At 36.2% G+C, this 24,369-nt stretch overlaps 1 protein-coding gene across 6 annotated transcripts in view; it reads left to right on the top strand.

The window, feature by feature from the left end:
• Positions 1 to 24,369, top strand: part of USP33 (ubiquitin specific peptidase 33) — a 43,056-nt gene that overhangs the window by 408 nt on the left and 18,279 nt on the right. For all 6 annotated transcript variants that reach the window (XM_075097905.1, XM_075097904.1, XM_075097903.1 and 3 more), the window contains exons 2-13: positions 5,131 to 5,213; positions 5,747 to 5,884; positions 6,960 to 7,013; positions 9,086 to 9,148; positions 11,661 to 11,813; positions 14,074 to 14,173; positions 16,609 to 16,678; positions 17,960 to 18,073; positions 18,633 to 18,711; positions 20,714 to 21,134; positions 21,540 to 21,680; positions 24,155 to 24,267. In XM_075097905.1, the coding sequence (XP_074954006.1) occupies positions 5,804 to 5,884; positions 6,960 to 7,013; positions 9,086 to 9,148; positions 11,661 to 11,813; positions 14,074 to 14,173; positions 16,609 to 16,678; positions 17,960 to 18,073; positions 18,633 to 18,711; positions 20,714 to 21,134; positions 21,540 to 21,680; positions 24,155 to 24,267 (1,389 nt within the window). In that variant the 5' untranslated portion in view covers positions 5,131 to 5,213; positions 5,747 to 5,803. The remainder of the gene's footprint in view (positions 1 to 5,130; positions 5,214 to 5,746; positions 5,885 to 6,959; positions 7,014 to 9,085; positions 9,149 to 11,660; positions 11,814 to 14,073; positions 14,174 to 16,608; positions 16,679 to 17,959; positions 18,074 to 18,632; positions 18,712 to 20,713; positions 21,135 to 21,539; positions 21,681 to 24,154; positions 24,268 to 24,369) is intronic.

Below are 24,369 nucleotides of genomic sequence, written 5' to 3'. Positions count from 1 at the left end.
GGCGGCCTGGCCCGCTGGGCCTGCGGGCACGGTGGTGGGCGGCCGAGGCGCCGCGCTCCCGGAGGGCTGGGTAGGGGGCCGGGGCGGCGGGCGGCCCGCCTGCCTCCCTCGCCGGGCCGGGGTCGGTGGGGAGGCGGCGCCCGGGCAGCCCGCTCCGAGCAGCGGGGCTGGGGGCGGCGGGGGGGCGGGGACGGGACCCCCGTCAGTCCCCCGCCGGCTGGGAGCGGCCGGAGGGCGTCGAATCGACCTCCCGAAGGTATCTTGCGAGGCTGAAGCTGCGCGGCGGCGGCGCCACGGGTGCGGTGCAATTCCTGGCGCCGGTGATTTACCTAGAAATGACTTTGCTCGTTCCCTGAGGTGTCTCCGCGCTTCGGTCCCCGCGAACGAGGGGTGGAATAGACCGGAGAAAAAACTGGTGTGGCACCGACTGGAAAATCACTGTAGGCTTCTCCTGCGCGCAGGCAAAGCCCGAGTTAGGAAAATCCTCTTAGAAACATAAAGGTCAGCTAATGGGTTTCACGGCTAGGATTTAAAGTGGTGGAAGAAAGAAATGAATGGACAGCCTATATACCTTAAAGGGCAATATAAAATGGGAAATGGCTAACCCTGGAAGAGGATATACCCTCAACTCAGGCAGTTTTTTTAAATGCCCTTTCTTTCGGAAACTACTTAATGGCACACACAAAAAAAGTCTAATGAAAGTGGCTTAAAAAAAGTCTAATGAAAGCGGCTTAAAAATTGTGTCTTGCTTGGATGGGTAGTTCTTGGTGCCTGAAGAGAAGTACCAGGTATCTTTCATCAGCTTACTGAGTATGAGTTTGTCATTTACTGGGAAAACACCAGGTTTTATTCTAAATGCGTAAGTAAGTTTTCTTCAAGAGTTAGTACTGGTGGTGTCATTTTTTCCAAGAGAATGGGATAGTTGTGTTCAGAGTTGATAGATTAAAAATAGCAGAAATAGGGAGGGATGGAAGATGAAAATCAAAACTACCTACTGATTAACAGAATATAAAGGACCTTAGGGTGTGAAATTAAGATTAATCTTACCTATTTCTTGACCTGAGAAGGCTATTCTCAAGTTTGGTAACAAAATTATTCACATACATTGCTATGCTGAAGTAATTTCTGTAATAATTGTCAAAGAATCCAGTAAATGTTTCAAAGAGCAATACAGATCTTTAGAAAACTGATAGAGAAATGTATATCTTAAAAATCTGTATATGTATGTCTAGGGCTGTAGCTTCAATGGGCAAGTATAGTTTGGAGTGAGTGCTGGTGGGTTTCTAGTCATTCTTTCTTGAAGGACGGCTATATGACAGGCAATTACTGAAGTTCCAGGTCTCTTTAGTATTCTGAGTAATTAATTATTCAGATACAAAATTGCACCTCTGTGCCACTCTCATTTTGTTGCCATAAAATGAAGAAAAATGTGGTTGTTCCAGTGCATCACTAGTAAAATAACTGGGAGCGCAAATAAGAAGGCTGAACTTAGAACTTGCTGGTTTGATATGCTGTTATTCAGAGCTGCAGAGGGAAAATAATAAAAGCCTAAAATGAAGATACAGTTACTCCTTCAGGTAATTGCTGTCTTCAGAATAATATGTTTATTCTTAAAATCTTCTACCAGCATTCCATAACTGTACCCTGTAAAACTAGCTGATAAAATGGCTTCATATTTAGGGATATCAATGGAATAAAGATTCATATTTGTTTATTTCAATGTCTGTTGAAGTGTTAACTACTATAACTAGGCAGATGAAAACATTAGTTCAAAAATTCTTTAAGATAATTTAAAATCTGTTACATTTCTTTAGGAAATATTGGGCTCCCTGCATAAGCCTAAGATAATTTTCAAGATCAGTTGAATTCTTTTAGTGTTTGATGGGATATTTCTGTGTGTGTGATAGTAGTTCTGTGGTAGGCACCACACAAGTCTGTGATGCCATGGAATTCTGCTGAAGAGTAAATAGGTTGCTGGTCATAATGCTTTAAATTATGGTTCACAATAAATCATTATTGTCACGGTTCATGTGACAAATGGTTTTTTCTTAGTGGATGCAAAGAATAAACAGGAACAGGAAAAAAAAAAGACTGGAGTTCAAGATAAGTGTTACAGGCTTTTTTTCTTCCATTGAAGTATGCATGCACTAAGCAAAAATAGTAAGTCCTTCTTTGGAACATCAAATGATTCAATTAGTTGAATGATGTAGTATGAGATAGGTGGGCTGAAACAAACCTTTCATCATTTCAAGTGGAAACGATGGAGAGAGCAAGGGAGAGACTGCAAAGTTCTCTCCCAAATATATGGGAAGCATTTGATGAGAAGCTTATATTGCATGAATATGATCACGAACAGTTAGTGTGAAAACTAGAGTTCAGTTCCCAGTTAAGTTTTACTTCATTCTTAACCTCCTAGTGAAACAAAGATGCTTCTTACATCCTGTATATGTAGGTCTGTGGTTTTGAGCTTGTGATTTTTCTAAGGTTCCTCTGAGACCATGGAATACTTCTGAAGGGTCTGTGAAACGGACAGAAATAGTATTGTTACCACTGGACACATGGTTGCTGTCAAAGAATTCCTGTCTTGACAAAAATTTTTTAGAGTTCTTCAACCTTAGGAAGGCTGGAACTACTGATATAGGTCCTTTCCAGAGCCTTTATCTGTCTTTCTAATACATAAACTTTTGGTTGAGGAAGCCCCAGAGCTGGAAAGGATTCAGGGAGGCTATATATTCTTGTAATAATTTTATTTTTCTGTGGATTTTGTCTTTTGGTACCCAGTAGAAACAGGATACTGGGCTGAATGGACCTTTCATCTGACCCAGTAGAGCTGTTGATATGAAGTATCTGGGTGCTTTCCCAGAACAAACTATCATGTATCACTGGGGGCATGAAGTGGAGATATACTCAGCTTCAGAACAGGAGTATAAAATGGAATGTAAGAGAAATTACAAAAGTACTTTTTTTTAAATTACTGAAAATGCAAAGAAGTGACTTCTGGATGAGGCCAACTCAATGCAGAAGTTTGTGAAAAAGCAGATATGATGATGAGATCTGTCAGCAGAGGAGGATAAGCAATCTTTTCAGATAGAGTAGGAAGTGGTGAAATGGAGGAAGGGCAGTGAGCGAGGGAGGGCCTACCCTGGCTTTGGTAGTACTTGGAGAGATGAAGTATGAATCATGGGTTTGAAATTAATTTTACAGTTTTAGACTTTAACATAAAATTTTACAAAATGTGTTACTGCAGCTAGGTATATTAAGCTACCAAGGTTATGGCAGTACAGTGAGTTATCGTGATTGCTACAGGATGGAAGGAGGTGTGTAAGAATTTTGTTAACAAAAGGTGAAAGAAAGGCCATTCAGCTCTGCCCATATAACAGCATGTCAAGAAACTGTAACATTAACTAGACTTCTACAAGGGATGCTCTCCATATGGACAGGAATAGCCACCACATGCACAGGGACACGAGCTTCAACATGCTTTGGTCTTTCTGATGATTATTACGAGGAGATGCAGACTGCACCAAGAAATAGAATCTGGTGTGAGCTGAACTCCTGGGTTTGGGTTTGTTCAGGACCAGAGGTGTGCATTTGCACAGTTCCAGGTGTGAAATATATCCATTAAATACATATCTGGTAGCATGTGGTGAAGTCTCCGCTTCATTCGTTGCTTTGTATTACTTGGAATAATGCATTCAGAAAGTTTCTTCCATAAAAAAAAAAAGCCTGAAGCTTTATTAATCCATTATACCAGTCTTTCTAAAGCATTTGTGTTAAATCAGCATTAATTCACACTGAATTTTTTTAAGGTTGTCAGGGGTTTATTTGAAACTTGCTTGTCCTTTTTTAATGTTTTAAGGTTAAACCATTGTCAGTAAATGACCTTGCAAAATGTGCAAGATGAAAGATATGTTCATGTTTCCATTTCTGTTCTGAAAAGGAACTTTACAGTTCAAAGCAGAGGTGCTAATATGACTGAAGTTGAGGAGGTTTGGCCTGAAAAATGATAGTTTTCATATTTTAAGTCTCTTTCAGCAATACTGCACATAGATTACAAATAGACGCTGAACTGATGAAATACTTCCCCAGCTGCAGCTTGTACTCGAGAGTAATGGTTTTTAAATGTCATGCCATTGGTCCAGGAGGAGAATTTAGACCTCATCTTGAAAAAAATCCTGAATTATTAATTTACTGTAATATTCCCAGTCTTGTGAGATAAGTTCTTAAATATTTTATTGAACAGCTGTTAACATGACGTTCAAAAAGACTGAGATACACACACACTTGAGTATGTGTATATATGTTACACGTATAATAAATATCTTGTGTATTATTTTTATATAAAAACAATACAATATATTTAAATATACATGCAGGTTATAATTATATAAACTATTATATATTATTCTTATACAAATAATTTATAATACTTTATTATTTGTATAGGAATGTTTGTAGAAATAATATAGACTATTTATACACATACACACAAACACACACATACATATATATATAACCCCTTTGATAATCAGAGGGATCTGAAATTACTCTTGATTCAAAGGGATCTTACTGCAAGGCAATGGAAGTAAAGACCAAGTCAAAGAGAACAAACTGAAAGTTTACTAGGAAGTGTGTGGCAAGGTTTGTTTTCCTCTAAACTGTCAAAGCTCTAGGTTACTGAACACTCAAAGGAGTGAGTGGTCATGTAGCAGAATGAACAGACCTACAGCTGCCAAAGCAAACAGGCAAAGTGGAAAGAGATGTTAATAACAGTGCTAAAGGCTGCAAACAGATCAAGGAGTGTGCATCACTGAGTTAGAATTGGAAGTTTAGTTGCAAGTCTTGATAAAGGAATGCTAGATTGGACAGAAGATAACTGGGCAAAGAAAGCTCAAGATTTCTTGGGCTTTTGAGAGATTAAGGCATCGATAGTAATTGTTTAAGTGACAAAACTGGAACAAAGTTCTTGGATGGTTCCTTTCTGTTTGAGTCAATTGTAGTATTTATATAAAAAGAATGTTACTGAATTAATTTTTTAACTTTCCTTCTGTAAAATACCATAGCTTTCTGTGCAACCATCAAAATAATAATGACAAAGTGATTGTATTTAGCATTCTTTATTTCTGGTAGGTTTCTGTGTCTGCATCAGAGAGGTTGGATGGACAGAGAGAACTCAAACAAGAGAAAAGCTCGCAGAGTGCTCAGAACTATATGTGAGTTAAAAGTTTCAGTTTGCTTTTGATAGATAATATGCCAGACCCTAGAATGTGTCTTTGTAAATAAATAAAACCAAGATAAAGCTTCCTTCTCCTTTCACAAGCAAGTTATGTGCTTTTGCATTTTGGCCATCACAGCTTCAGCACACTTCAGTATTGCATAAGATCCCTTCCCAGAATATACAGTCATTGCCACCATCATGTCTGGGTAGTTCTTGAAAACTGTAATTTTTATGTCATTGGGGTGCAATGGTAGAGGTCAGGAAGTTAAATAATTAATCCAAACTAGCTCTGCTCCACTCGGGATTCTGTTAGGTTATGCCCTGAAAGTCAGAGGATTTTGTTTTAGAAGTCAGATGTATTTAATTTGAACTGTTGGATTCTCTGACTGTTAATGAAGTTATTTATACTAACTTACTTTAAAAAGGCACATGATTTTAAAAGTTATGTATATGTTGCATATTAGATACCTAATATTGCTGCCTACTGTAAGGAATTGGGTTTTACTCATTCTTGCTTCTGTTCACAAGTGATTCCCTGGTCTGGAAAATCCCAGCTGCAGGATCTCAGAAAATACAGCTTCTGAAATGTCATCACCCGGCAGCAATTGCCCACACTTGGAATCAGTGGGTGAGATAACAAAAGAGGAATTGATACAGAAGTCTCATGTGAGTTGTAGCAGCTTACTTTCTTCCTATCACAGTTAACTCTGGTCACTTATTTTAGTTACATGTCTTGTCATGAATTATTAGTTATGAGATCCATTTAAGTGTTAAGCACGGGTAAAATCTGTACTGGAATACTAAGGTTTAAATGAAGTATGGGAAGAATTACGGACTTGATAAGGCTGAAGAACTATTTGTCAGTACTTAACACTTAAGAGTACCTTGCCCAGCTGTGTTCTACAAAGCAAGTGATGTTTGAATGGAAATACTAGTTAAAAGAGTTAGCATAACACCAAGCTGAACTTTATTTTCATACACTGCCATTGTAGCAGTTAGTTGTTTTAAATGTTAATCTAATACAGCGTAACTGACTTGGCTTCAAGTAGAAGCTGTAACAAAGAAATTTATGCTTAAGTTTTTCTTGGATAACAGTTCACTTTTTGATATAGGAGCCACAGCTTGAGAAACTGCCCGTACCTGAACTCTTGGTTTCTAGCTATATTAATAAATGGAACAAAGAAAGATCTTGTGACCCACTATAGTAGCTGGGAGATAACGAAAAGCCAAACCTTTTCTGTCCATGGTGCTAAATTTCTTTCTCTTAAAAGCGTAACAGTTAATTTGCTGCAGAGTGGTATAGCATTTCTCTAGTGTTGCATCTTTTTTTTTTTTGTAAACCTTTGCAGGCAGTGCTGACTGTCTGCAAATGGGAATACGCAGTTATTACAACACTACCATCACTTTAATTTCTTTTTATGTTAAATTTGTAGGAAAGACCAATTTAGAGGATTTATTTTAATAATGTGATATGATATATGCTTTATTTAGAAGAACAAGTTTTGGTTTAAGATGAAAACCCAGAGATTCAAGGTTTTGCTGAAACAATATGCTGATCTTAAGATGATGTGAAGCAAAACAAAAATTGAGTTGGTTATCAACACATGCTTTTTTTCTGACTTAATATTCTTTATTTGATACTGAGCTTTACAGTATTTTTTCCTCATTTTGTCTCAAAGTTATGGTTTACTGGTGAAAGTAAATGAAATAATACTTTGCTTGCATGTTTAACTTCTAATAGGGCACTTGTCAGGACTGCAAAGTCAGAGGACCTAACCTTTGGGCATGCTTAGAGGTAAGTTGTTCTGTTGTTCCATAGCAGGGTCCTCTTCTAGTAATCTGTAGATAAAGTTAGTAGTTTGGTTTTTTTTTTTTAAGAAACAACTATAATGAAGTTTCTTAAATTAGCTTCTTTATGTTATTATTTAATAGCAAAATCTCTTGTGCAGTTTTCTATTTCTAAAATGATTTACCTTTTGTCAGGTGTATATTTCTTGTAATTTAAGAATACTGAAAATGATGGGTTTTTTTAGAAGAAAGTAGCGTATCCAGGTGTCTTCTTGAGTTATTATATTTTTTAGCTCTTAAGAGGTTTTTCTCATTTTTTAATATTTTCCCCAGATCTGTAGATCAGGAATAATATATTATTTTTCAGAATTAAGTTACTTTTTATAAGCCACTCTTAGCATTTGTAGTAATAACATCTAGCAGTAAATGGTGACCATTTTACGGCATAAAGATACATACTCTGACTTTTTTTATTCTTAAGCAAAACAGAAAAAAATAACTTTGAAACATGCAGAAGTATGTATGAACATTCTTGAGACTTTGTATGAATTTTGTACAGTCTTTACCCTGTATATAGTTCTTTCTTAAATATGCTGCTTCTTGCTGTCTACAAAACCCCATATTTTTCAGTGTGTTTAAAACAAAAAGCTCTGAAAATGCTGCTTCTGGTTGATCTATGATACCAACAGGAAAGTATCTAATTTTTAGAATGTCTCGTGAATTCTTGAGACATACAGCTGTTTCCAGAGATTGAAATTTTGCTCTATAGGCTTGACTTCATTTCTCGGCAACATTTGTCTAAGTCCTGTCAGGAAGATATCTAGGCTGAGACGCCAGCCTTTAGGTGTATGTAAGAGTATTTTTAAAAATCTACTTCATTATTCTCCTTTTAAGTAACAGTTTAAGTAGCAGTCGTAACAGTCAAGACATCAGATTATTTTGCTCCTTCTATCAATAAGAGATGGCAACAGGGTTTAATGTCTTTTTGTGAGATGGCTTGAGGTTTAGTTACTTACAAAAACCCTCTTGGGAGTAGGAAGAGGTGTTCAGGCATACATCAGCATGGCAGGTGCTGTGAAGCTTAAAACATGTTTTTTTATTTCTCACTTAGAGCTCTTAAACTGTTACTGAAAAACTTAATTTCATAACAACATTTCCATAGGAGAGTTTTCTAATTGCAGTAGAACACTTAGTGTCATGCTGTGATATATCTCCTCTTGGCTGAATTGGCATCTTGCCTTCACCTTTTTCAGTACAAAAACAAGGTGAGATCCCAGCATGTTAACTATCTGTAACTTAACAAATATCTGTGATTATTTAATATAGAAAATTGACTGTGTTCAGCTGCTATTTGATTGTATAAATTAATGTGCTTAGAGAGTTAAACATAACATGCTGTACCCTGTTATGTGATTGTCCTGACTCATGCAAATGAGGAATTAGTGAAAATTGTTGAAGATTGGCAGCTGCAAGATTCCATACTCAACTCAGCCAAATATGTTTTGCAATTAGCGCAATTAAAATCAACAATTATTTCGCATGTTATAACTAGAATGTAGTAAGTACTTAACCATATAGTGCTGGAAACTCTTATTTAAAGATGAAAAAACTAATTAATTGCTAAGTAATACTTTAATAATAGGCACTGCCGATAGGGGCATACAGGCATTTTGGTATAAATGTGTCATGTTCTGAGACTGTTGCAATTTGGTATTTGAGACACTGCGCTAACTTTGTATTTCTGTAGCAATATCTACTAAATCATGAATTGCAAAAAATTACATGTTGACCTTAATCTGAATAAATATATTAAAATGGCTGAAAATTTATATTCCAAATGCATTAAACATCTAACACTGCTCACCAGCGAGAGGCGTTGAGTTAAACCTTGCCACATTCTTATTGTTTTGGGTGATGTTTGTTTTAACACTTACTGTGCATGTCTCTTGGTTTGTGTAGGACTCTGCAAGTTTGAAATTTGAGTTAATTTTAAAGGGGCTGGCAGTATATTCCTATTCTGTAAATCTGTTTGACACCACTTCTTTAATTCTGTATACTTCCTCATATCTTGCTCAACAGAACAGATGTACATATGTTGGCTGTGGTGAATCCCATGTTGATCACAGTACCACCCATTCCCAGGTATGTGTATTTGCTAGTAATACAGTTGAAGCAGTGAAGTAGAATTTGAGAACTCTTTTTACTCATTTTAGTGACGTCAGAAACCTGTGTCAGCATAACTGTTTGGAAGTTTGATAAGCTATGATTGTTTTCTATCTGTAGAAGCAGGTCTTACTAATTCAGGAATGTGAGAGTTTCCAATCTTTGTGCAGATGCATAATTATTTATGAAATTCTGAGATTCTTGTGCTCCTTAGAAGAACATGGTGAAAATTAAAAAACAAACAAACAGAAAAAACCACACCAAAAATCCCCCAAACAATTTCTGATGATTTTTCAAGGTGTGTGGAGAAGAGAATTCTTGAGCACTTCAGCTTATACGTAGTGCCTCACTGTTTCAGCCTAACTTTTTAGGATTGTGGCTGCTGATGAGTAAGGGGATAGAAGTTGGGTTGATGAAGATGAGAGCTGAACAGGTGTAAAATAGGAAGTATAAATTACCAGAAACAGGTGTTTTGTTTCTGCGTTATGCTCCCTGTTCCAGTGGCTACAGATGAAGAACCTGTAGACTGAGCTGAGTATACCCTTTTCTGCTATGTCCTGATTTTGCATCCAGCTTGGTAGGAGCAGTGGAGTGTGTGCCCTATGTTCCCCAGCATGCCAAGTTCTGGCAGGGTTGGACAGCTTGATGCATCTGTTTGGGTCTTAAATTCACTGTCTGTTCTGTGCACATTTGCCAAAATGGAGCAAATGAGATAATTCGGTCTCTCTTAACAAATATACTGGGGATGGAGGCGTGGCAGTTTTATTAACATGTCTTTTAAGAATTGCCGACTTTCTGATTGAATTAAATTCTTGCTACCAATTTACAGTTTGTCAGAAAATGCATCTAAGGTTCCACACTGAGCAATTTCTGGTTCTTAAAAATACTAAAAAAAACCCTCTAGTGAAAATTAAAATGAACGAGTAGTATATACCAGGGTTTTACAAGAAGTACGCTTTATGACTGCATTTTACCACCACTCCTGATTTTTTTTTTTTGAAGCAGGGCTTTGAGAGGGGTGCATATTTATTCAAATCAATAGTGCATTTATATAAATATATTTTTTTGCCAGCCATTTAAGCTGAATCACAGTTCTAAAGGCTTTACAATAGATGCATAAATGAGCTGCTTGTGGAGCAATTGGGGAACAGATGGTCCCTGAATTTCTTGCCTACAATTTTCTAACTCTTGGCTTTCTATGGTAGTTTATTCCTGATTTACATGCTGTTTCAGCAATATTATGTACTTGCCAGGTAAGAGAAGGGGAATATAGAGAGTTTGCTTGCTGTCAGTGACATCCTTTTCTTGATTTTTCTTGTTACTTAATTTCTGGATAGTAAGCCAGTAAAAATCTCAATAAACTCAATATAATGAGAGGTAAAAGGTTGACATGGATCAGTTTATTTCTGCTTCCTCCAGTTTCTACCAGCAAGGCTCCATGTACTGCAAATAATCATCTTCATTGTGCCCACTTAAAGAAAATTAATAAGCTCTTGCTCTGGAGACTTGTAATTATTTATGCAGCTGAAGCTGCAGAATCAAGCATGTTCTCATGATTAATCTTGTCTGAGATATTTAAGTAACCTGATGTTTCTAATCTTTTTAGTGGGGGGAGGGCTTCTTAATGAAATTGTAGCCCACATTATATATGGAAAACATTGTTCTTGTACAAGGCCTTATTAAATGAGAGGAGGAGGAACTTTGGCATCTTGCAGCAGTTGTAGTATTTTTCCTAATTTCTAGGAAATCCCTCATTGTCTATAAAGGTGGCTGGTGCTGACACATAAGGAAGAAATACAGAAAGGATTGGTGGAAAAATCTGGAGGATGACAGCAACTGTGTACACAATCTTACAGCAAGCAGAGAGGTTAAAAAAAGAAAGATAAAGATTAGAACAAGAAAAATACTCTTCATCTGTCAGATTTTTCTGTTGTTTCACAGTATGAAGCTGTCAACAAGAGAACTGTCTAGAATGTTTGATATGAGCACCTCTTACTGTAACTGAACTAAAAATCTTATCTTGCTGTTCTGATTGCTAAATACCTTGAAGTTCCTACAGCAAAGCAGTAAAATAGCTTGAATTTTCTGCAGCAAGCCAGTATAAATAAACACTGCCCTTACTGTAGAGGAGGCAGCTGCCATTATGACCAATAGCAGATGTTCCTGGAAAATTGGTTTGTTGTTAACTGTAAAACTTCTGACAAGAGCCTTTCTTCTTATTTTTGTAATAACACAGGCATGTCAGATACGACCAGTGGCTTAGGTTCTGATTGTACCTTGCTGCTAATTTGAGTGACGTGTACTAAAAATGTGTTGTATAGTTTGTGCTAAGATTTCAGTAATTGAATTGCTATTTTTTTAATATTCTAACATAATATTTGTAAAATTGTTGAAATCTCTGAATTTTAATACTTCTGTTGTAGCTTGCATGTAGCAGTATTTAATTATTCCAAATGTCTGAATCACAGTTTTGGTTTTTGTTCTGTTTTAGGAGACAAAACACTGTCTAACTGTCAACCTTACTACACTCCGTGTTTGGTGTTACGCCTGTAGTAAGGAGGTATTCCTGGATAGAAAATTAGGATCGCATTCTCCACTACCAAATGCAAGACTGTCTCACCAAGCACAAGAAAATAGTGTGCAGGTATCTTTCAACCCAGTGAAGCAAAGGCAGCTGTAGCTTTGTGGTAAATGTTGTATTCTCTCAAGTGAGAAACTGACATTTCTTGTAGCTGAACTTTCTATTAATTTATCTCTATTTTTATAAAACTTCTTTAAAAAGACAGTCCCCTGCTTCATTGTTCTGTCTCTCTGTACTGCATGCTTCCTAAGAATGTTGGGTTTTTTTTTTTTATCTTATTGTATAATTGTTTGTAAGCTACAATAACCTGTAAGGTACAGAAAAAGCACAGGGTTAAATTTAAGGTGGCCAGTGGAATACTTCACCCGTGCTTCTCCATTCTGTCAGCTCTTGAAAATATTATTTACAAAACTCATTACAGTATCTGCTGGCTCACAGGGAACAGCAGAATGCCTTAGTATGTGTTCATGGGTACTTGCCTGAGATACAAATTCATTCATACAAGCACAGTACTTTTAGAGAAATCTATGCTAATTGTTAACCTCATTCAACTACTAATATAAGACACTCAAGGGATTCCTATAACTTAGTTTCTGAGGTCTAAGCATGTCTAGTTGTCAGTTCTGATAAATGAATGAAAAGGTCTTGGTTTTTGTGCATGTGTATGTGTGTGGGAAAATTCTTCCAGCAGAGTGGTATACACCCAAACACTCCTGAATAGCTAAGAATTTAACTACTACGCAGGAATTTACTAAGGTGGCAGTAGTAACCTGTGTATATTCTATATATGTGTGTAATTTTGGTGTAGAATGACAAATACGTTGTGTTAGATTCATGTGGAAAAATATGTATCGCACTGGAAATCAGAATGCTAATAGTGTTCTGTGGCAGTTAGAATTGCCAAGGGGTATATAAATATGCCAAGGAGAAAAATATGGCCAGTATATGGGAAGCTGATATTAGTCAAGTAAAACACAGGCTTAAGATTTTAGTGTTTTATATGATGATGACTTCAAAACAAGGCTTTTCTAAAAAGTGCTTAGCTGTTTCTAGCTCCACGTTTGCTAACAATTAACATAGTAGCTGAAGAGTAAGACAATGAATAAAGCATTACCTAGTATTGGAGACAAGTTAGAGGTAAAAAATGAGCAAGCAGATGTTACACAGAGAATTTTGAAATATGCTGTTTGCTTATCTTGTTCTTCTGCAATTTCAGCAAGGTTTGTTTAGGTTTGTTTTGTTGTCTTCTGGTTACTTTCGTCTTCACTGACATCAGCACTGTTCACTCTGATAATATATTTTCTAAACAAGTGTTGTCTTGGAGAAAGTTATGCTGCACTTAAGTATAATTGGCATAAGGCATATATCTGAGTAAAAAGGTGTTATTTCTTTATTGCATATTAGATGTACTTATAGAAAAGTGACAGGTAACTGACACAAGTACAGTACTTCTAAAATTGTTTTGCTTGAGGCATAGAGCTATGAAAGAGATACTGTGATGCAAGGTTGGACAGAAAGATGCATAGTTTTTCAGTGTATGTAGAGAGGAAATATCCTTTAATGTTTTCACTTCAAAGTTTAGTATTTAATATGAATGTAATCTGATATTTTCTCATAAAATGCCAGCAGCTCAACTGGAATAGTACCACTAGAATATCTTTTTTAAATTTCTGTTGTCCAGAAATTCTGGGTACTTGTTATAAAGCTGGTTTCAGACTTCCGAACTTCTGTTCTATTATACTTATCCTTTTTTAGTCTTCCAAAGAAATGTGTATAATATACAGAAAAATGAGTCAAACTTAGTCTGTCAAACGTTTTGTTTAGAACTTCTATTTATGTGCTCACAGAAAGAGCTTGTCATGCAATAAATGTCTGCCTGCCTAATACTGTGTTTCTCTATTTGTACATTTTGCTTCTAACAGTTTCATTAGTCTTTGTTAAATGTAGTGAGCCATCTGGTGGCATATCAAAAACATATACACTTTTATGTGATGACTACTCTGTTAGCTTTTCAATGCTGGCTTACTGTTTGTTATCCAAGGGAAAGAAGTACTGTAACTTGCTTTGTTTTGATTCTTTAGCTGGTGTCATAAAATCACACAATGTTGTCACTGCTAATCTGCAAACAAAAACATGGGTTTTTTCTTAGCAAACTTCATCAGGGTAGCTGTGGAATCCTATTCTCATTTTATGTGCAGTGAGATTTCAAAATGCATTCACATAATTTTTAGTTCCTAGATTTGTTGGTGAAATTATACGTAAGCTCGATTAAGAGGAAAATTGATACATAAAAATAAATATAGTTTTTTCTTCTCCTCATAAGGATTTTAAAATACCTAGTAATCCCACACTGAAGATTCCTCTAGCAGCTGTATTTGATGACTTAGACATAGAAGTGGAAGAAGATGAGTTAAAGACTAGAGGTAATAAAAGCAAAATCCACCACTCTGTTGCCCTTTATTGCATGTGTATGTCTCCAAGTATGTTCTCCATCTATATACCAGTTCTCTTCTAAGTGGAACTGCTTCCTATTCTGCTCAGAGATCTTCAGTTTCACCTTTATTGTGGTAATCTTTACTTACCTTCAGAGCAGAGGCTGCAGTTGTAAATGTGCACCTGTGCAAGCAGCAACAAAAATAAGAAAGCATGTTGGAGTAATGATTAGTGTAGCTGGTGTTCTAGCCACTCTGATAAAAGCAGGGTTTTTTTATAAAATCTGTTCTCATGTTTTTTCCTGTTCTAAAAGGTTCCCGATTTGAATGCTTTCCTGCATTTTGGGTAACCCTTTTCTTAGCCTGTAGTATCCCAGTATAGGTTTGGGTTTTTTTGTTTTCTCCTTTTTAGTTATAGATTTCATGCACTGCCAAAGCTTCCCCCACCCTCATATTAAACTACTTATAAAGATGAAAATGAGAGTTGATGAAACCCCAGTGAAGCCTTAATTTCTTGTGTCATAAAAGAGCATAATTATTATTTCTTACAAGTCTCAAATTGGTATTGATTGCTTTAAAAAGGATATGTGTTCTTGTTAGTAAAGAAAATATTCTTAACTGATATTTTCTCAGAAAAAATCTGACCAGCAGATTGTTAAGCTGTTGTTTTTGAGATGTCAATGCCTATATCAAGGCAGTTTGTGTTCCATCAGTGGTGATAAAAGGGTTATTCTAATTCATGGATCTCATATCTCCTTTACTCCTCTACTACCAGCTTTCCCTCTCCTAAGTCTGCTGGCACTGGCCAAAAAACCTACTTTGCCCCTTCTGTTTTCTGGCACGGTCTTTCTGGATATGTCACCACCCCACTAATTTGCCATCTGCCCTTAAATGATTAAGCCATGTGTTTTATTTCCAGTTAGTTTCCCCTACCAATGTGTGTATTTATGTATCCTCTTGTCCTATTATACAAGTTACATTCCCAAAAACATTAGAAGTAATATAGAAGTAGAATTCCATTAAAGTTCCTATTAATATTGATATGACCATGTTAATACATTCTCAGATTTAAAGGAAGAAACTTCTTTAGCTCCATTTTAACTTTGTTCTTAACATTTATTCTGAAATGCTTTTAATGAAGCAAATGTTAGAATATATCTTTGCAAGAAAAGAAGTCTGTTCGAAAACTTTACTTGCAACACTGTGGACTTGAAAACTGCAGGGAGAGTATCTTCCTGATATGTCTCCTGCTGCTAAAAGAACAAATTAAAAAATCCGATGACTGTTTTTACTTTCCAATTTCAGTAAGATTGACTGCCCTTCTGTAGCAGAAATTGGAAGGGCAGAATGCAGGTTCAGATATGGGAAGCAGGACTATATTTCCATTCAGACAGATGGAAAAACCTTTTAAAACTTCATTTTTAAGTTTCGTGTAGTAGAAAATTCAACTGAAATAACCAAGCTGGTTTTCAGATGTAAAAGGTTTTTCTTAGTAAGTTTTATTTTTCATTTTAAAATGATTGTGGTAGTTTCTATACTTCAAGGATTGCATAGAGCCAACTGTGTTGATTGCTGACTGTTTTAAGGTTTCCAGTCTTATTAATTCTTTGTTTATAAATGTTACTCTTTTCTCCCATAAAAGCAATTTTATTTTGAAATTCATTACTACATTAATTTAACACTTCAGTAGCTGTGCATAGCAAGTCTTTCAGATTATCAGGTTGTTTTTTTTTTTAAATTGAGATCACGTGATAATTACGACTTGTTTAAATAGCCTCTCCTCAGATATTTGGAGAGCATTTTTCATGACTCCATTATCACTGAAAGAGTATGTTCATTGTAACTTTTATGTGTGTGGAAAAAACTATACGTGGATATCAGCAAAGAAAGTAAACAATCTGGGCTTGAAAATAAATTCTGTGGGAAAGTCTAAACTGAGCAGTTTGTGTATAAAAATAAGGGTAAATAATTGGTGTAGAAACAGACTGATCGTAGGTAATTTTAATTCTGATTCTGGGATAATCACATGCTGAGTATGTTTTGAATGTTTAGCATAATCTGACTACTAGCACGAACTTGAGACTGAAGAATGAAATCTTCCGTGAGAAGCTTTTAGTAATATGATTAACAGTTACAAACGCAGCATAGCAACAACTTAATTGAACAGGTAAATCATTAAGTTCAAGTAAAACTTAAATATTGACAAACATATTTTAAATTACAATCTGCAGTGTCATAAAACATTGAAAGTTAGTAAGATGAAATACAATCTACTTGTCGGAAGTGTTTTAGTCAGCCAAAATCGAAAGACTTAATTAGTTCTTCTAGTTAGATTAGTATTCCTTTAGGAGTCCTGTGTAAGTATTTTCCTTAATATGTCTTGTACTGGATTAACAGACTTGCTGAATATTCATTCTGTTTTTCAGGTCTAACAGGATTAAAAAATATTGGAAACACTTGTTATATGAATGCAGCTTTACAAGCTCTTTCCAACTGGTAAGGAAGATGACTGTAAATGTAATTTTATATTTGCTTATACATGCATTTTCTCAAGACGGACTTAAGGATTTTGAAGGGATGCACTTCTGTGGAAGAGGACATGTATTTGTTAAATCTTAGTCTTATATACTACAAACAGATGTGTCATGGATAGGGGAAAAAAAAGTATCATGGTATATGGGCTATTCAGCTTTTTCCTCATTTCGTTCTAATTCCTCGCTGTCCTAAACATCCAGTTCTAGAAATTAGAAGAAAATCTCATCAAAGCTATTACATTTGAGTGGGTTTTTTTCCTGCTACAGAAGAAATCAAAGGAAATGCGTAAGAACAAAACCTAATTAAAAAAAGACATGATAAGACCAAAAGATGCAACTTCAGTCCTTAAGGACTGAGTCTGGGGCATTCTATGCTAAATCATCCTAGGAATGGCTAGAGTACAAAATCATGTCATCCCATGGGTATACCAGACAAGTTCATGAAGGAGAAATCTACAAAAGCTGAAGAGATAAAAACACTATCCAACTCTAAAGTTTCTTGCACTCGAAATGGTTAGGCAGGGACATTACTTGAGCATGTATCATATATGCTTGCTGTGTGCATCTGCTTTTGGCTGCAATCCAAGACAGGATACAGGGCTAAGTAGACCTCACTGAGGTCCGTTGTTGAGGGAGAGGAGAACTGAGGCAAATCTCTCTAGAAGGTAAAATGGACAAGGCATCTAACCATGAGAAAATGATTCTGTTGTGAGAAATGCAAGTTTTGCATGTGTGCTGGGATATCTCCTTTCTTGGATGAAAATAGTTCCAATCTGTGTGATGGATTGTGACTTCAGAAGAGGGGTTGAAGTGAGAGAGTATATGAGTTGGCAACACCGCATGAAGTAAGCAAATAATTTAATTATAAATACCTATAAGCATCGCTGTTGGATTCTAGAGAAAAGATTTGTTTAAGATACTATTTATGGACTAGACTTATGGTGACTGTTGCTGTAGTGGTACATGCATACTTCTGGGATGGCTAGTAGGAATGGCCTTGAATTTGAATCCCATTAGACTATTCTGGTGCTTTAACAAATGTCATAACGTGTTTGAGGAGTAGTGCTGCTGTACTACTGAAATTGTCCCACTAGGAGATGTTTGGTTCCAGCATTTAAGGATGTAGGAAATGGCATTGTTCAATTATGTGATCGTATTTTTTTTAAATAATCTTGTATGAAATGCGGATTTCCTCTTGTATTTTAACAAACTGAAAAAATACTGTTCTCTTCTTTTTAATCAGCCCACCTTTGACGCACTTTTTTCTTGACTGTGGAAGCTTAGCCCAAACCGATAAAAAACCAGCAATTTGTAAAAGTTACCTCAAGCTGATGACAGAACTCTGGCACAAAAGCAGGTATCGCATAATTTTGGTGATGAAATGATGGTAAACAAAATCCAGAGTCATGAAGGATGTATTAATCTGTCCTAGGTTTCTAGTTTTTATTTAGTGCGTATTACAGAGTTACTGTTATGAATACATCTCAAATGTTTGACTACTTTATCCTGTCTGTGTCATTCATTCTGTATCAAAGTTTTACCAATTTCTCTTATTTGCTTATATGGAGTTTCTGTTGTCTCTGTCTAAGAAAATACTTGAAAATACACATACAAAGGTAAAGAAACAGTAATTGTGCACAGTGCCAAGAGTATGTCTGATTGTCATCTAATTCTTTGTCAAGAAATGTGGCATTAAAGTCTTGATACAGCCTCTTTTCTGTTAGATGACAGATTTAAAAAACATTGTCATGTTAATTATTCAATATCAATATTGTGTTTGGTTAAGATTAATATTATTGGTGTTAGATGTGTTATAGTTGTAGGTAAAATTATGATCCCAGTAAAGATAGAAAATTCCATTTAAATGCTTGCTTGTTCATATGTATTTATATAGTTGAAACTGTTTTTTTCTTTAGGCCTGGTTCTGTTGTTCCTACTGGTTTATTTCAAGGAATTAAAACTGTTAATCCAACATTTCGAGGATACTCTCAACAGGTAAAACTTTCTGATGTCTTTCAAATTTAATGCTTAAGAAAGTGTGCTTCCTGTATTTGTTTAAAGCAAATGTAACATAAACTTCAGTTTATATGCTTCAAATGTAGATTTTCTGAAACTGAACCATCAACAGTTAAGTCAGGTTTTATGTTTGTTTACATCAAATTCTTGAAGGGCCTTCAAATTCTGCGATTAACTCCTTTTCCCTTTTTTCAGGAAAATTAAAATAATACATATCTAAACCTTTTCCGTTGTGTGAAATAATGCTGCTAATATTTGAGCAGTCCCAAAAACACAAAATAAAGGTGTTCAAAAATAAAAAAAGAATAATTTTTTTACATATATCTACCATTTATTTATTTTAAAAAATTAAATACACAGTATCTAATTTTCATTTAGAATCTTTGGAAAAAAAACAACCACCGCTGTGTGTTTTGTAAGCAGTATTGTGGAAACTGTAAATTTGACAATTTGTTAGAGGCATGGATTATTATATAGTTAAGGCATTCTTCAGCTGATCCTTCATACAGTATCGTGCTGTATTCGTACAGTTTACAGCACTTCATTAAAAAGCTTTTGGTCTAGAGGAAAAAATTTAAACCCTGTAATTAGAAAAGTTTGCTAATATCTTTGAGGAATCTGCTGTTACTCAAAGGAATGTTGGTGTTTCAGTTAGCATGTTTCAAATTTGTGGAGTGGAGGTTTAGAACACATATTTTAATGTTCAAATGCAGCATGTAGCTGTAAAGTGAATGTTTAAATAGTAATTTCAGTGTTTTTTAATTTACTCATGAATTTCTTAAGACACACATGAATTTCTGGAAAAGAAGAAAACCAATCTTGATAACTGAAAAGAAACTGTTGTGTTTTAGGTTCTGTCTGGAATACACTTCAGTTTCATGTTTAGTAGGTTTCATGGCAACAATTAAAACAAAGCAGGTCTTTCATGACCAACACTCTCCTATTGCCCAACCTCGCAAGCTGAGCAGCCAATTGGGCAGCCATGCCCGATATTCAGGGAGAAAAAGGAATTCTTCTGCTCAGTAAAAAATGTTTATCAGTTAATCTGTGTCTCAAGGTTTGAGTTGTCGGTTGTGGGAGTGTGTGTGGGTTTGTTTGTTGTGTAAAAGGATTACCAACAAATAGGCATATTAGAATTTTTTTTATTCATTACCCAAACCCAAAACTCATATCTTAGAGTTGTAGTTTTTAAGAAAAAGAATGTTTTCTAGTCAGCAGTTTTTTTGCTTAATAAGTAATTGTGATGATGGATGGGAATGTTGAGCAGCAAAACTATTATTGTGAACAATCAAAATACAAAAAGGAAAATGGAAGAAAATAGAAGCAGTAGTAGCTGCCAAGAAGAGGTTATTGTTTTCTCCCATGCTTGCTTTATTATATATTCTTTATTGCTAGGAACCAAGCTACTGCGTGGACTGTTGAAATTCGATGACTTTTAAGATATTTCCAAACACGGATTAGACTTGTAGTAATACTTGACAGCTCTTTGTGGAAACACTGATAGCTGAGAAAACTTGTCCAGGCTTGAGAAGCAGAATTAAGATCTTGTTGACAGTATGATGCAATTGAAAAGACAGGCTAAATACATCATAACATTTCTTAATAAAGTACTTCCATGCCCAGTGAAAGCAAGGCTCTGATTGCTCTGCTGAAGATGCTGCGTAAGGTTTTGAAAAACTGTCCCTAAAACGTTCCATTACGAGCAAAGCGTTTTTGTTGAAGTTGTTGAAATAAGCTTTTGGAGGAAACTTCTTACGATAAGATTACTTGTGACATGAAAGAAGTTGATGCAGGAAACAAATATCTGGTCTGGAAATAAAATTTCTTTTGAACATTAGACCTGGGACAGGGGAATTTACCTCATTCTGCTTTAACAGCCAGCTGTAGCTTTCATTTTAGTGATCTGTATCTTTTCCTGATATGACTTTAATATCTTCCAAATAAGATGGAATAATATTACAAAATCTGTTTAAAATCCTAGGATGCTCAAGAATTTTTGCGTTGTCTAATGGATTTGCTTCATGAAGAACTTAAAGAACCAGTTGTAGAACTGGAAGATGCCCAGCCGATGAGTGTTGAAGAGAGTATGGAAGAAGACAAGAGCCAGTCAGATGTAGGCTTTCAGCCCTGTGAATCCTGTGGTACCTGTGATAAAACAGAAAATGATGCTATTTTCAAGCCTGTCTTAGAGGATCCTGCAGAGACAACCATGTTAATTCAGGATGATGATAACAGCTCAATCACATCCAAAGATTGGCAGAAAGAAAAAATATCAAGCAACAAGCTTAAACGGGCAAATTCTGTTGAAGACTTGGAAAAAGACACAAACACTGCTTCAGAGGCCACTGAATTTTTAAATAATCAAGGAACTGTCAAAGTACAGATACACAGCAGATTCTCAGGTAATGTATTACTAATGTGCAACTGAAATAGTCAAATTATTAGCCAGAATATCTGTGTGGAGTGGAAGTGGGTTGTAGAATACAGCAGAGAGGTATAGGTCAAATAGGGTAGGTGGATTTACTTGTAAACAATGCACCTTCCAAATCTCTTTTTTCAGTTTAGGTGTTCTGAATTCAATTTGAATTCCCTTGAAAAGCTAAAGATTTGTACTGGGTAAGGATTCAGATAACCCAGAAGAGTCAGGTTTTTAGGTTTTGTTCTTAACTTAAAGGAATGTGAATGGAAATAGTGCTTCATTCCTAAATGTCCAGTGACCTGGCGGTGTCTGTTCATAAGAAATGCGTTCATTCTGTAGTATGTTGTTTTTGGTAGCGTTTATGAAATAATGCAAATATTAATTGCAGAGTACATCAGTGATGTCCACATGAATGATATATCTGCAGCCCAAGCCCTATCATCAAGTGAAGGGATGAACACACGCTTATCCACCAGTCCTCCAAAATCATTTGCATCATGCTCTTCACTGGGACCAGTCCACAAAAAAGGTATAGGCCCTTTATTTTCTCCCTCCTGGTACTCAATTGCTCCGTATTAGTTTTTCATTTTGTTGTTTCTTGTCTTTTGCATAGCAATGCAGTGTTGTTCTCAGTTTTTTGTTTGTGTGTTTTTGGTTTTTTTTCCACCCCCTAAATCCCCTCCCCCCAGGGGAATCATTATATAAGCTGGACATATAATAACAGTCCCTTTACTTCTGTAAAATTCTAATTCTTTTGAAACGTGAGTAGTATTTGCCTCTGCTTTGGGAGGATGGAATAATATTTTTAGATGACTTTCTCAATTGCACTGTTTTTGAGAGGCAAAAATGTGGGAGAAGTTAGTACCTTCAGGAGGGTAATGCTTTTCAGAGAACACGCACGATGGTTCTTCAGCACAAGTTCAGTAAGACACCATTTTAGTTCATTAAGGTTTAAGGAGCCATGTGTACCTAAACTGTAGATAGACTTGTAAATGCTGGCTGCTTTCTGGTTGTTACTGTCTTTGTGGTGTAGAGTATTTCTTTTGGCACTTTCCACAGTATAGATGTGTTTCTCAGCACCCAGAATGTTTAGACTTTTACTGCCTTTAGATACAAGACAGTGCAGCTTTAGGGCACTAGGAACAATGTATGATTTTTTCTTTTATTTTATTTTGGCACTTATTTGGCAACAGTAGACTATTTCAATAGAAGCTCGTCTTTTGGAACATGCTTTTAAGGCTAGTATTAAACCAAAACAAGAAACTCCTTCAGCTTTAATATTGTGATCCTATTTCATTCAACAGGCTGTCCAGGGTAAGTTCTGAGAATGTTCATGTTATCCTTTTAATGCTTTAGCATTCATGTTGAATGACAACAATTTAATGGACTTAAATCATTGGCCTCCTTGGCTCATTTGTTCAGCAGTTTTGACATTGCATCTGTACTACTGTCTCCAGTTTGGGCTTCACCTTTACAGGAAGGTTTTAGACAAAATGAAGCGAGTCTATCCAAAGAGATACTAGGTGGCTGGAGCCTGTCATGTACAAGGAGAGGCTGAGAGCTGGGTTGTTCAGTCTGGAGAAGGAAAGGCTAAAGGGGAACTGTTGCTGTCATCGGCATTATGGGTGGTTATAGAGAATGCAAAGCCAGAATGTTCTTGAAGCCATGCAGCAAACAGAAATGGAAGCAGGTTGCAGAAAGGAAAACTTCTCTTAGGTAGAAGGAAAAAAAAAAATCTTTCAATTTAGTTGAAGTTGAATACCACAACAGAGGCGGGAGCCCAGAGGTATGCCGAGGTTCTTGGAGATGGATATTCTGAAGCTCAGCTAGAGCTGCTTTGAACATAGTCTGTATCAGATGATATCTCAAGGTCTCCTCCAATTTAGACTACCGATTTTTGTCACTTCCTAATAATTTCACTCTTGGTCATCCTCATTGAGTACTGAGGGAACAGATATGTATGAAGTAGAACTGACTAGGGGAGTGGCGTGGCAGCCATTTGTAAGCTCACAAGGTTGTTGGTTTGGTTGGTTGATATTTTTGTTGTTGTTGTTTGGGTTTTTTGGGTGGGTTTTCTTGTCCTAACTCACCATGACGCTAGGGGAATTCCCTAGTGTGCTGGGACTTGTGTCCAGGGGCTAATACCTAATTACATGCACCTATTCCCTACTCTTTCATCTACCCCTTGCTGAAAGCACATGGTATCTGCTGGGTGAGCTGAGGTAATTCAGTTTCCTTTTCACTGTCATTTTTTCCATGTTTCACTACCTATCTTATTACTGGCTGTCAGCATTTTGGCAGAGTTTGCCTTTGACTCCTACAAGACTTTTGAGTGGTTCTTCGGGTAATGTACTGACTCCAGAAGAGGTTTTGTGGTCTTCTTCTTAGCCTACTATTCCAGTAATCGTAGAGCCCAAGAGACTGCTCTGGTGTGTTTACCTAATTAGTTGTGGATTTGGGTGGGGAGCACATGTTATTGCCTTGGAGTTTTACTTTATTCCTTTTAATAGGCTGCTGTTAGGCTGGACTCTAGGAATAAATTTAGTCTACTTCAACCCACTGTCATTAGTGTTGTGATACAATAAGCTTGGTATGAGCTCCTCAGCCCAACATGGTTAAAACTTCCTGGAAAGATGTGATCAAATTAAATGTCAGAATGTGCTTTTTTAAGTTTATACCTTGGGGGATTCCTGCCAAGATGGATCTTGTAGCAGTAGCCTGCAGATTTCAAGACTGGCAGTTTGAGTTTTAGTAAAACGGAAGCAAAATTTTCTGGTGTTTGTCCCCCATAAACTACTTGAGAAACCTACATGAATTGCCTGGTAGTAGCAGTAATCTGGTTATGTAACTTCTAAGAAATAATTAGTAAATAGAAAACAGAGCTTGGCTCATAATTTAATCCTGAATATGTGTGATGTTTAGTTATATTATGCAAAGTTGAAGGGAATCAGAATTCACTATATCTTGATTTACTGTCATCATTTTATTTTTGTCATTTTATAGTTTCAACTGTATCATCACCAAAAAGGAAGAAGCACAAGAAGTACAGGAGTGTTATTTCTGATATATTTGATGGGACTATAATAAGCTCAGTACAGTGCTTGACTTGTGATCGGGTGAGTAAGGAGTGGAAGGCCTAGCTTTTAATATGTCCCCCCACTCCTCCCCCCAATACAAATACTTAGTTTTATGAATACAGTCATTCTCTGGTAACTTCG

Source organism: Phalacrocorax aristotelis, chromosome 6, assembly GCF_949628215.1.
Source record: "Phalacrocorax aristotelis chromosome 6, bGulAri2.1, whole genome shotgun sequence".
Classification (NCBI taxonomy): Eukaryota; Metazoa; Chordata; class Aves; order Suliformes; family Phalacrocoracidae; genus Phalacrocorax; species Phalacrocorax aristotelis.
Note: the sequence above shows the minus strand (reverse complement) of the source record. Positions and strands in the feature narration are given on the sequence as shown.